Source organism: Ahaetulla prasina, chromosome 2, assembly GCF_028640845.1.
Source record: "Ahaetulla prasina isolate Xishuangbanna chromosome 2, ASM2864084v1, whole genome shotgun sequence".
In the NCBI taxonomy this organism is placed as follows: domain Eukaryota; kingdom Metazoa; phylum Chordata; class Lepidosauria; order Squamata; family Colubridae; genus Ahaetulla; species Ahaetulla prasina.
Window position 1 is genome coordinate 218,180,538 of NC_080540.1, and position 13,399 is coordinate 218,193,936.

Below are 13,399 nucleotides of genomic sequence, written 5' to 3' on the forward strand. Positions count from 1 at the left end.
TCACAAGAAGGAGCGGAATCCCCGAATCCAGAATCCTGCCCTTCATTCCGCGCGTGGGATGGAGCGGCTCTAAAGAGGCGCCGAAAGGCGGATGCTCCATTCCAGGCAAGAATTCGCAGCATTCACCGAAGTTCCACAGCAGGCGCCGGCATCTGCGCATGCGCCCCCCGCAGCTCAGTCGCTGCTTTGTTTCCCTATAAGCTACCGAGAGAGGGCGCTAGCGGGAGCTTCGATGCAGTAGCGCTCCGGAGAAATACGGTAAATCCCAGCCTGGCCAGGCGCAAGCTGATTAAACCCTGGCAGGCTGAGAACAAGGGAACAACAACGATCCTCGCTCTGCTCTGTTACCTTGAAGAGAGGAAAGGCGATCGGTGGGAGGGAGGGGGGGGCGGGAAAAAACAGCCGAAGAAGACGGTAGGAAAGGAGATTGTCCGAGGAGTTGGAGGAGCGAAGAGGAAAACAGATCGTGAATCTTTGCAGGACTGGTGTCTGGGTTGCAAAAAGAGAAAAGGAACGGAGGCAGCCGCCTGGCAGATGCGCTAGGCGCTCGCCCTAGAGAACACCGCTGGGTCAAACAATGGAAGCTCCAAATGGAGACGGTTGTCAGGCGAATCAACTGGCCAACGCTGCCGCCCGCGGAGATTTGGAGACGGCGGCGAGGCTGCTGGAGAGCGGGGCCGACCCCAATGCCACGAACGCCTTCGGCCGGAGCCCGATTCAGGTGGGACCTTCTTGGATCGAAAGATCAGAGATTGACTGTAAAAAAAAAAGGGAGGCGGCTGCACTTTCCCCTGACGGCTCCAGCATGCTGGGCTTCAAACGTTTCTTCTGGCTTTGAGGACTTTACTCGGAAGTCATGTGGGGTGGGGAGGCCTTGCCTTCTGGTGTCTGTTTTCCAGCTTGGCTGCTTAAAAATTGCAGCCCTTGATCAGGATACAAGGCGCCTCGAGCTTAACTCGAAAGCTATTTTACTCAGGGTTCAGGCTCGGAGTAAAGAGCTGCAGCCCAAGCGGGACCTCAAGGACGCTGAGAAGTCTGTCGATCTCTCCATTCCTCTTTCTCCCCTCCTATCTCTCCCTGCCACTCACTCTCCCACACGCGCAGTTCCTACCACTTAAAGAGTCATTTGGAATTTAGAATTAATCTATTAACGATAGGAATGTCTACTGTGGCTGAGTCAGCAGCTCTGAAACTACATTATATGCTGCTCCTGAACAAACGAAGCAGAAGTTTTGTTTACGGCTGACCGTTTTTGTTGTATGTGGTACTTATCCCCCCACCCTCCCTGCCTTGCGGGAAGACGGTGTGACATTTGATCATACCGAATCTCTGCTTCAAAATGTAGGAGAAACTTTTGTCCGAGCCCTAACTAGGGAGGAGACTATGACCACAAACTTAAATAAGAGAATGAAGGTCAAGAATGAAAAGGGACTAAATATTAAATATGCTTCTATCCCCACCCATTTTACCAAATAATTACCAAATAACCAAATAATTATTAAAACTATTTCACAGGAAAGATAGACTATACTGGCTTACGATTAGTATAACTCATTTTTTCCCTATCTAAGTTGATCAAATTAGACTATATTTTATATGAGGAATGTCTGGGTGTGCAGCAAAAAAGATGTAAAAGGGAAATAAAATAGAGGGGAGATATATATGTCTGATATATATATATATATATCTGAGGTTTTCACGGGTGTTTGTATGTAGGTCTTTGGTTGTTCGGGTTGTTCTGGTGAAGCACGAAGCTGAAGCCTGAAGATGACGAATGAGCCTTCGTCGAAACGTCGCCAAGACATTTCCAATTTTACACGGAAGAAAACCCGAACAATAAAGACCTATATATATATATATATATATATATATATATATATATATATATATATATATATATATATATATATATATATATATATATATATATATATATATATATATATATATATATATATATATATATCAGACATTCCTCATATAAAATATAATTAATTTGATCAACTTAGATATGGGGAAAAATGAGTTATACTATATATAAAAGCAAAAGATATATATGCTTATAGATATATAATATAGTGTGTGTGTATCACTGTTTTAACCAATTTTAATAAGATTTAATCACCCTTGCCACCTCCTACATTTTTAATTTTAATTTTTATTTTAATTTTTATATGCTCTTTGTATATATTTTGACATTTTGCCCAGAGTTCCTCTCTGAGGAAGATTGGCAGTTCAAAAATGGGGGGGGGGATGACCATAGGCCAGGAGAAAAAAAAATAATGAATTTCTTTTTCAGAGGATCATATCAGAGGATATATTCTCTTCTCAAGGCTGGGTGAGCTAATATTTTTTAATGTGCCTTGCGATCGAGCCACTTTCTGAGAACGATGCAAGACTGTTGCTGGCTGTATTGCTTAACTGATTCGGAACCCTTCTCAACAATCGAGCATTATTACAAAACAACCCAAAACATTACTAAAGTCTGGAACTAGTTGCAAATCTCATGCCGTATGCATCTACTATACAGAACTGCAGCAAATAGATTTAACGGGGAAGGGCATGACGAGGCAAATGGAGGCCGGGAGATGATTTCTTTTTCCTTTATGATTCTGTTCCCACGAGAACTTCGTGGACTTGTAAGCTCGGAAAGGCAATGCAAACGAAGCATTATTTCATTCCTTGGAGATCCACAGCGCCCCCCCCCCCAAAAAAAACACTGATATTTCTATTCGCAAGAAAATTGCTGAGGACGGGGGACGTTAGATATCCCTTTTTGAAGGCGAAGGAATAACGAAATGTAACCATCTAAGTAGGATACTCACTGTATAGGACAAGCCAATTTTTCGTGTTTCGGGAAGCTTCCCTGCAACTGTGGCGCAATCATGGGTCTGTCTCCTAAGGCGAGCCAGAAAAAAAAAATTAAGGACCCTTAAATGGGGAGACTATTGGAAACCGCAGGCATATTGTCTCATCTACGAGGTATGCCTGAACTCAGAATAAGCAAGGTAGGAATTCTTCAGGTGGAAATTACCTATGAAGCCCAGACGGAAATTATTTCAGAGAAATCGCGTGTATGGCACGTCTCTTATCCTTCCAAGTTAATTGCGTTTTGTGCCTTGACGATTCTACTCAGTTTCCGCGCCCCAAAACTTTAAATTAAAAAGACCAAAACGCTAATATGTACAGCGCTTAATATCGCTCTACAAAAGATACCGTCTGCACCATTACCCCTCTCGGGAAGGGAAAAAAGCAAAGATCATGCTGGTTTTATTTTAAGAATTCGATGTAACCAGAGAGACTTAAGTTTTCCAAAAGAAATGGGGGGAGGGAAACCATCCCAATAAGAGTTTTAGATAAAGTTTATTCCCCGAGCAGCTTTTCCCCAACTTCAAAAGCTTTGAAATGCATTCACGAATTTGCAGACAAAGACAGGTTAGAGACGCCGATCTTGGTAGCATCGGGTTTAATCGGGTTTTCCCCCCTATCGTCCGATCAGCGTTTTTGCTTAGAGGAATATATTCCCGTTTTCCTATTCCGTGGCAATTGGAGTTAATTCGATTAGATCGTGTCTCGTTGTTTTAGCTACACGTTTGCTCGCCGGTGGGAGTAGACCGTTACCGGATAAAAAGCAGTCGTCTATACGATTACGGTGTCAGATTACCGGAGATAAAGAGAGCAAAACAAAACGTGGTTTTGTGACGCCATCTTTAAAACGACGAATATGTGTGAAATGGTATTGCATTGTGCTTGTGATAAGGTAGGGTGTCCACTATCTCGTTGCACGCGTGTAATTTTCAGCCTGCCTTTAACAACTGCCTTCTGAAACTCATTGGACTATAATTCCAATCGTCCTCAGCCAACACAGGGTCACCATCTCTCCTTAGTACTACTACAGAATAGCAGAAATGGAAGGGACCTTAAAGGTAATCTAGTCCAACCCGTTACCCAGGCAGGAAACCGTTTCAGACAAATGGTTGACCAATCTCTTCTCAAAATCTTCCAGTGTTGGAGCAGCATTCACAACTTCTGGAGGCAAGTCGTTCCACTTTTAATAGAATTTTTTTTTTATTGGCCAAGTGTGATTGGACACACAAGGAATTTGTCTTGGTGCATATGCTCTCAGTGTACATAAAAGAAAAGATACCTTCATCAAGGTACAACCTTGATTTTAATTGTTGTCATGTAATTTCTCCTAAATTGTAGCTTGCTTCTCTTCTTGATTAGTTTCCATCCATTGCTTCTTATCCTGCCTTCTGGTGCTTTGGAGAATAGCTTGGTAACACACACCTTCTATGTGGCAGCCCCTCAAATGTTGAACACTGCTAACATGTCGCTCCTACTCCTTCTTTTCATTAAAACTAGATATATCCAATTCCTACTAAACTACTAAACTTTACACCACGGCAAGGGAGGTGCTGAAGGGAATTCCTGAACCCTGTTACTTGCGTGTAAAGGAGCTTTCTTTCACTCAAATATCGATTAAACCGTTCTTGCATTGCAACCTCCTCTTCTACTAAATCCGCCCGACCTGCTTTCCTTTCAAGTCACTGGGGCTTATTAAAGGGAGTTCTTCAGTCTTAGCCAATACTCTCTAATGAACACTCTAGGTTACAGCCCCGTTCGCTGGAGCAAATCTTTCTTTCTTTCTTTCTTTTTTTTTTCTTTCTTTCTTTCGTTCTGGTTTTCGCGGGTAGCTTTACTGCTTCAGAAAGATTAAACGCTCTCTTTTCGGAAACTCAACGGTTGTTGTTTTTTGTTTTTTTTGTCTTTGTTTTGCGATCGGCCCCGTCGAATTGCTTCCTTGGCGCGGTTTTGCTGAAGTGCAAGGCTACCCCACACGCACGATCCCCGTGCAAATCCATCATTCGGAGTCACACTTAAGTAAAACGTTGGGTTCGAGTTAAGAGGTTGTTGCTTGGATTGGTTCAGTTTCCCCGCGGGCTTCACAAATCCCTTTAACAAAAATGTACTCGCCTACCCAGTCCCCGTTTCCTTTTAGAGAGACAGCCCCACCCGACATCTTATTTGCAGGGCGAGTGCAGAGTACGTCTAGTTTAATGAAAAGAAGGACTAGGGGAGACATGATAGCAGTGTTCCAATATCTGAGGGGTTGCCACAAAGAAGAGGGAGTCAAACTATTCTCCAAAGCACCTGAGGGTGGAACAAGAAGCAATGGGTGGAAACATGCAATTACTGCAGGTTCAAGTCCCACCAGGCCCAAGGTTGACTCAGCCTTCCATCCTTTATAAGGTAGGTAAAATGAGGACCCAGATTGTTGGGGGCAATAAGTTGACTTTGTATATAGTATACAAATGGATGAAGACTATTGCTAACATAGTGTAAGCCGCCCTGAGTCTTTGGAAAAGGGCAGGATATAATGCAAATTTAAAAAAAAACCTAATCAAGGAGAGAAGCAACCTAGAACTAAGAAGAAATTTCCTGACAGTTAGAACAATTAATCAGTGGAATAACTTGCCTCTGCAAGTTGTGAATGCTCCAACATTGGATGTTTTTAAGAAGAGATTGGATAACCATTTGTCTGAAATGGTGTAGGGTTTCCTGCCGAAGCAGGGGTTTTGACTAGAAGACCTCCAAGGTCCCTTCCAACTCTGTTATTCTGTTTTATTATTGAGACTTTCTGTAGACGTTATCAGTCTTTTATAACATTAAATGTCAATATTTGATTGTGATAAAGGATGGCTGTGTGCCCAGTCCCATTTCACTCTCTAGCTGTGGGCCAATCAGTCTGGTTTTTGTTTGTCTCAGACTTTTCTTCCTGCTTTTTCATTTCTACCCTCCACATCTTTTCCAGGATCTCAAACTACCACTCACTTTTTCACTATCCCCTGTCTGGTTCTCTTGCAAAAGCCTTCTCCGTGATGCCACTTCTGGAGCCACTTATTTTTCCTATTTTCTAAGATCAGGGACAATTTGTTCCCTGAAATGAAAGAACATGTTAGAGTGTATGAGGTGAAATAACAGATAGAAGAATCCACAGTCACTTGATTCCTGGCATTAGAAAAGCACTAAAAATGAAACAAGTGAACTAACTCTTAGCCCTCTTTCCACATTTGCAAGCCCTAGCCACAACCCAGTGCTTGGCAAGACATGCTTTTCTAAATGTACGCCCTACATTTGTAATGCATTTGCATCACTGAGAGCGGCCAGCCACAATTTAAAGCAGGACAAGATTCCATTTAATCTTGAAATTAAATTCTCAGTGAATGAGAAATGAAAACCCAACTAAAAATATGCTTGCCTAGTAAATATTGTAAAATAAGAGCAGGTCCGTACATGATAACATCTTCAAGAAACATTTTGCATTAACCTGTGCTGTGGTATGTCTTCCCAAAAAGTTTTATCCGGTCATTAAAATATCAGCCAGACTGGCCTCTTGTGGCAGGGAATTCCATAGGTGAGACAGAGCCTCGGAAAAGCTATTTCTTTTGTCACACCAACTATTCCTCTGCCACAACTGTGATCTAGACAAAAGGGTTTGGGAAGAAATAGCCTCTATTGCATTTGGCACTATCTGTTTTCTTTAGGAGTCTGAAGTGGATCACCAACACTGAATTGTGCCCAGAAGCAGATTGATAGTTTGTGCAATCCTTTTAGGATCACTATTATTTAGATATATACCCATTAACAGTTTCTGCATTTAGGACCGATTGTGGTTTCAGAATACTATGGTGAAGTAACTCCCAATATTGTAACACATGTTGCAATAATCTGATAAGATTAAACTAGGGGCATTTCCCACTTGCAGATAAGTACAAGCACAAACATAGTTCAACAACTTTCCCCCCCACCCCATGTGTCCGCATGACACTGATTACATCTGCACCAACCTGTAAGTGAGACATTTAAGCAATCCTTGCTTTATTGGTATACCCACCCCTTAAGCCAACAAGCTTCAGGCTAGATATGAAATGTCTAAAATCTTTTAGGCTTCTTTGCACCTGACTACCAGGGAGGCTGCAATAGTAATGAAACAGAGGGGATAGTATCTTTACACAATAGTGGGAAATTGACTCTAGTCTAAGGCATGCATTGGTGTATATGCTTGGAGCCAGTTTTAACTCCTGATGACTGCTTTGACAAGATGCTATAGTCGTCTTGGCAACATTTTCAGGCATTGTTTGCTGCTACCTTCTTCCTAAGACTGAGTGAGAGTGATTGGCCCCCATTTACCTAAAGCAAAACCAGAATTCCACAGTCTGCCCATTTTCTAGCCCTGGTGCCTTTAATCACAACACAAAACTGGCTCCCTTTAAGACATGCATTGCCCAGACCAAATCTGATCTCACCAGAAATAGAACAAAGATGCAGTTGGTACATCAGCTTAAATTGGATAAAGGGCTTCCTGGCTACGGCTGGTTTAAGGCTCCAAATGGTAAACATGAATCTCCTAGACTGCAAGCCAGATTCCTTAGGAGCACAGGAGAGCATGTACCATCCAAACAGGTTGGAATCCTATTCTAGAGTCTACCTGCTTTCTTAACATTAAGTGTCTTGAATTGCCTTACTTTATTATTAACTTCTGTGAACCCATTACCAGTTCAGAATATCAACCACTTTCCAGGTTAAAGAAAAAGAAAAGTTGAAGAAAACTGATGACAATGTATTCCAATTGTCTAGTGATTGTGAACTTCTTGCCTAATTTCCTGCATTCTCACAATCCTCTGTGTGTGTATATGTATGTAGAATAGAATAGAATAGAATTTTTATTGGCCAAGTGTGATTGGACACACAAGGAATTTGTCTTGGTGCATATGCTCTCAGTGTACATAAAAGAAAAGATACGTTCATCAAGGTACAACATTTACAACACAATTGATGATCAATATATCAATATAAATCATAAGGATTGCCAGCAACAAGTTATAGTCATACAGTCATAAGTGGAAAGAGATTGGTGATGGGAACTATGAAACGATTAATAGTAGTGCAGATTCAGTAAATAGTCTGACAGTGTTGAGGGAATTATTTGTTTAGCAGAGTGATGGCCTTCGGGAAAAAACTGTTCTTGTGTCTAGTTGTTCTGGTGTGCAGTGCTCTATAGCGTCGTTTTGAGGGTAGGAGTTGAAACAGTTTATGTCCAGGATGCGAGGGATCTGCAAATATTTTCACGGCCCTCTTCTTGATTCGTGCAGTATACAGGTCCTCAATGGAAGGCAAGTTGGTAGCAATTATTTTTCTGCAGTTCTAATTATCCTCTGAAGTCTGTGTTTTTCTTGTTGGGTTGCAGAACCGAACCAGACAGTTATAGAGGTGCAAATGACAGACTCAATAATTCCTCTGTAGAATTGGATCAGCAGCTCCTTGGGCAGTTTGAGCTTACTGAGTTGGCGCAGAAAGAACATTCTTTGTTGTCCTTTTTAATGATGTTTTGATGTTAGCTGTCCATTTGAGATCTTGCGATATGATAGAACCCAGAAATTTGAAGGTTTCTACTGTTGATACTGTGTTGTCAAGTATTGTGAGAGGTGGAAGTATGGAAGGGTTTTTCCTAAAGTCTACCACCATTTCTACGGTTTTGAGTGTGTTCAGTTCCAGATTGTTTTGGTTGCACCACAAGGCTAGTCGCTCGACCTCTCGTCTATATGTGGATTCGTCATTGTCTCGAATGAGACCAATGACTGTTGTGTCATCTGCGAACTTCAGTAGCTTAACAAATGGATCATTGGGGATGCAGTCATTGGTATACAGAGAGAAGAGAAGTGGGGAGAGCACACAGCCTTGGGGCCCCTGTGCTAATTGTACAGGTATTTGATGTGATCTTGCTTAGCTTCACCTGCTGCTTCCTGTTTGTTAGGAAGCTTGTGATCCACTTACAAGTCTGTTCCGTACCTGTAGCTGGTTTAGCTTAGTTAGAAGAATGTCTGGAATGATGGTATTGAATGCTGAACTAAAGTCTACAAAAGGACCCTTGCATAGGTCTTTGGAGACTCAAGATGTTGTAGGATGTAGTGCAGAGCCATATTAACAGCATCATCTGTTGATCTATTTGCTCGGTATGCAAATTGCAAGGGGTCTAAAAGCGGATTCGTGATGGTTTTCAGGTAGGAAAGCACTAGCCTTTCAAAGGTTTTCATGACTACAGATGTTAGAGCAACTGGTCTGTAGTCATTCAGTTCCTTGATGGTGGGCTTCTTCGGCACTGGGATGATGGTAGAGCGTTTGAAGCAAGAAGGAACATAGCACATCTCTAGTGATTTATTGAAAATATGGGTGAAGATGGGGGCCAATTGGTCAGCACAGACTTTTAAGCAAGAAGGAGTTATCTTGTCTGGGCCTGGAGCTTTTCCTGGCTTTTGTCTGTGAAATAGGTCCTGCACTTCCTTTTCTGTGATCACTAGGGGTTGTGAACCCAATGAAATGGGGTCAGTTGTAGGAGGCTTGGCTGTTGTTGGTGTGTCTGAGATGGGGTTGTGGAGATAGGTGGCTGTAGTTTCCTTTCAAACCTGCAGTAAAACTCATTCAGGTCATCTGCCAGTTGTTGATTACCTTCAGCCTGGGAAGGAGGTTTGCCATAGCCGGTGATATTTTTAAGAGTTTTCCACATGTTTGCTGGTTCATTTGCTGAAAATTGATTCTTTAGCTTTTCAGAGTAGCTTCTTTTGCTGCTCTTATCTCCTTGTTAGTGCATTTCTGGCCTGATTGTACAGCATTTTATCACCTTTTCTGTAGGCTTCCTCTTTGGAATGTCGTAGCTGCTTAAGTTTAGGTGTAAACCAAGGTTTGTTATTACTGTGTATTCGCAAGTTCCTTGTAGGTACACATAGGTCTTCACAGAAGCTGACATATGATGTTACAGTATCTGTGAGTTCATCCAGGTCTGCAGAGGTATCTTTAAAAATATTCCAATCAGTGCAGTCAAAACATGCCTGTAGCTTTAATTCTGATTCCTCCGTCCAGGTTTTCACTGATTTAATTATTGGTTTTATGGCTTTAAGTCTTTGCCTGTAAGCAGGTACAAGGTGAATCATGCAATGATCAGAGTGTCCTACAGCTGCACGTGGTAAAGACCGATAGGCATCTTTTAGTGTTGTGTAGCAGTGGTCTAGAGTATTCTTGCCTCTGGTGGGACAATTGACATGCTGAAAGTATTTTGGTAGTTCTTTCCTTAAGTTTGCCTTGTTTAGATCTCCCAAAACAATGGCCAGTGAATCAGGGTGTTTGGCTTCAGCCTCCATGATTTGGTCAGCTAGAGTTCGTAATGCCTCGTTTACACAGTAAAGTATTTATATACACATACAATTTATATACACATACACATGTATGTATGTGTATATAAATTATTCAATTTATATTGAAATTATAACATATGAACTCTGGATAGTACAGAAGGGGCATGCATAAGAGCACAAACGTGCCTGCCTACCGTTACCTGTTCTATTGTTTCTCATTATATCCAATTAATATAGTTATTAGATACTTATGCTCATATATATGCTTATATATTATATAGTTATTTCACGTTAATGCTTATATATACTGTTATGACAAAATAAATAAATAAAGAAAAATAAAGAAAACAACCCTTGTAAAGTATGCCCTGTAGGTAACATGAGGTCAATATCATAAGGACAATAGATAAGAGCCTTGATATTCATTCTCTCTCTCTCTTCCTCCCTCCCTCCCTCCCTCTCTCTCCTTCCCTGTCTCTCCCTCCCTCCCTGTCTCTCTCTGTATCTCTGTCTCTGTCTCCCTGTCTGTCCCTCCATTTTTAGAGCTTTTCCTAGAGCAATAGTAGGATGGGTGGACAGAACCTGTTTAAGTTGAACATCAGAAAGAAATGTGTAACTACTAGATTTTCTCAGTGGTAATCCAGAATAAATTGAATTTATTTGAATTGTTTGGATTAGGCTAAGGGTGTACTTGACCCTGTGATTGCCTAGTGTCAATATAATATTTTACCACTACTCAGACTGGTTCTTTTCAAAGAAATTTTTCCGACAAGTAAGGCTGCCATGAACCACTCACATCCATCAGAAAAAGGAATTACATGCTCTCCTTCAGATTTCTAGGTATTATATTTTACTTTTAGTGAGTAAAATAAAACTGACAGCTCATCTTTTGATAATTTATCAATTGTTATTTAATACATTCAATCTGATTGAAAAAGGAAGTCCTTTGTTTTCAAAATATGTACTTTAATGGCATATGGTTATATCATATATGCTATGCTGTGCTGTGTGTGTTATAACTATGCTAAATTCAACAGGGCAGGCCTAGAATTACAGATGAATTGAAATAACTTTAAATTATTTTAAATATATTTGAAAAATAAATATATTTATCCCAAAGGAAGATGATGCTGAATTTAAAGTAATTCCCACTACCACAAAAGAATGCCTAGATAGAAAATATCTCAGCTGTCCCAATGTCATACTTTTAATAAATGAAAGATAATTGTCTCATTTCACACAGAAATTACTTTGGAAGAAAAGAAAAGAAAAAGGACGGATCCCCAGTAAACATAATGACAAGGGAAGCGAAAGGGGGCCAGAGTAAAATGGGGAAAATCTTTTTTATTTCTGGGAAAAAAGACAAAAAGCCAGGGAGAAAAAACAAGTCAGACAAGCCACAATAGAGATATCCCTTTCTCTTACAGGATATGATTTTAGTATCAAAGCTAGACACCTTCAGCAGTAAAGAGAGAAGAAAATAGTCCAAGTTCCTTATTGGCCGTTTCTCATGTCAGTTTCCCATTAACCATATAAGGTGTTAACCAATTCTTGTGTCAACATCACTAATCTGTCTTACCTCTGATGTAATACCCATTGCCAGATTTGCAGGTCTTCAGATGTTATAGATATGCTGATTGGTTTTCTCTTCTGATTTAGTTGTTGTCTCATTAGCACATCATTAGCCAATGGGGCAATGCATTTCATTTGGGATGCTGGAACACCTGTGATGTGGATTGGTTGGGCAATTTGAAGACCTCCCCATGAACTCATCTAGGCAGATTGTCCAACATTCCATTTGGGCAAATTGCAACATGATGTTCTGAAATTCAGAAAGGTGAAAAGATGAATCTACCACAAATGTGCAATTATGAATAAAACAGGTACTATGAAACATGCCCTAAGGGAATTATCAGGGCATTAAAAAGCTCAACAAATCAATCTATGACTGTGATAAATAGCTAAGTTCTGGGGGGGGGGAAAGCATAACTGGAACTGGTTAACCACTAGACAATCATGTTTTCTATTTCATTGGAGAAAAGTCATGGTGTACAAAATGACCTGTGCTGGAAATGAGATCAAAAGGAAAGATGGAGGTTAACATAGCATTATGCTGTTACTGTAACTGTTAGTAGTTAATTTCAGAAGCCATTTTCAAGTGTTCAGAATAGTCTTACACCCCATCCAAAGGCATGAAACCCTTGCTATCTGAGATGCTTCTTTCAACCCCAAAATACCACCACTTTCTCTCTTTTCAATCTTTTACTCCGTCCTATCCCATTGCAAGTTTTAAGACCAAAGGTATAGCTCCAGATTCATTCTGTTTTAAAAGACTACGATTATGCTTTGGGGACTATATGCGTGTATATGAAAGATGGAAGGAGACTAAAAAAAAAAATATATCTTCAAATCAGAGCAGCTCCAGTTAAAACTAGGATATTACAGACCAGATAAGGTTTGGCTGTTGCCAAAAAAAGGGAGCTGAAGTTTATAAACGACAAGCATGAAAAGCTGCCCAGTCAAAATTCAGCTTTTTACTTTTTCTGTCCTTCAGGTTATGATGATGGGAAGCTCCAAAATGGCAGAGCTGCTGCTGTGGAGAGGAGCAGATCCCAACCGGCCAGATCCCTCCACAGGTGCAACGCCAGCCCATGATGTGGCCCAGGAGGGATTCCTGGACACTTTGAAGCTCCTACACCACTGGGGGGCTCACTTTGATCATCGGGACAGATGGGGCCAAAGCCCGCTAGACCTGGCAAGAACGAATGGGCATCATCACGTGGTTGATTACTTACAAGAATTATCTGGTTGAAATGTTTCCATGCGATACATGAAGAAGCAGTAGAAAGACTGGGAAAGGGAATGCTCCTGAAAAGTAATGAAGATAAAAAGCAATAAAGATCATGGTGGCTTGGACAGACCTGGGACATTCATACTGGATGCCCTTTTTTCCCCTCAAGATTTGTGGAAAGACTAGAAGGAACATGCTCTTTCCGACTGAAACTGGGGTCTTCTTTTTTTTTTTCCAGGCTATTCTCATTAAAAAAAAAATCATTAACTGCATATAGGGAATTTATCAATTGGAAAAATTATGAGTTCTCTCTTGTTAATTTGACTCTATATGTGCTCAGATTTCCTCCCCGCTCCCCTCCTCCTGCCCAAACGGAACTGCGACTCACCATAGAATTCTCTTCCAACCCCTGCAT

At 41.0% G+C, this 13,399-nt stretch overlaps 1 protein-coding gene across 1 annotated transcript; it reads left to right on the top strand.

The window, feature by feature from the left end:
• The first annotated feature begins 417 nt into the window (after positions 1-417).
• On the top strand, positions 418-13,397 carry LOC131190877 (cyclin-dependent kinase 4 inhibitor B-like). Its single transcript, XM_058168363.1, has 2 exons — positions 418-721; positions 12,748-13,397. Exons 1-2 carry the CDS (start codon positions 578-580, stop codon positions 13,003-13,005), a joined length of 402 nt encoding a protein of 133 aa, XP_058024346.1. The 5' UTR covers positions 418-577; the 3' UTR covers positions 13,006-13,397.
• The last annotated feature ends 2 nt before the right edge of the window (positions 13,398-13,399 follow it).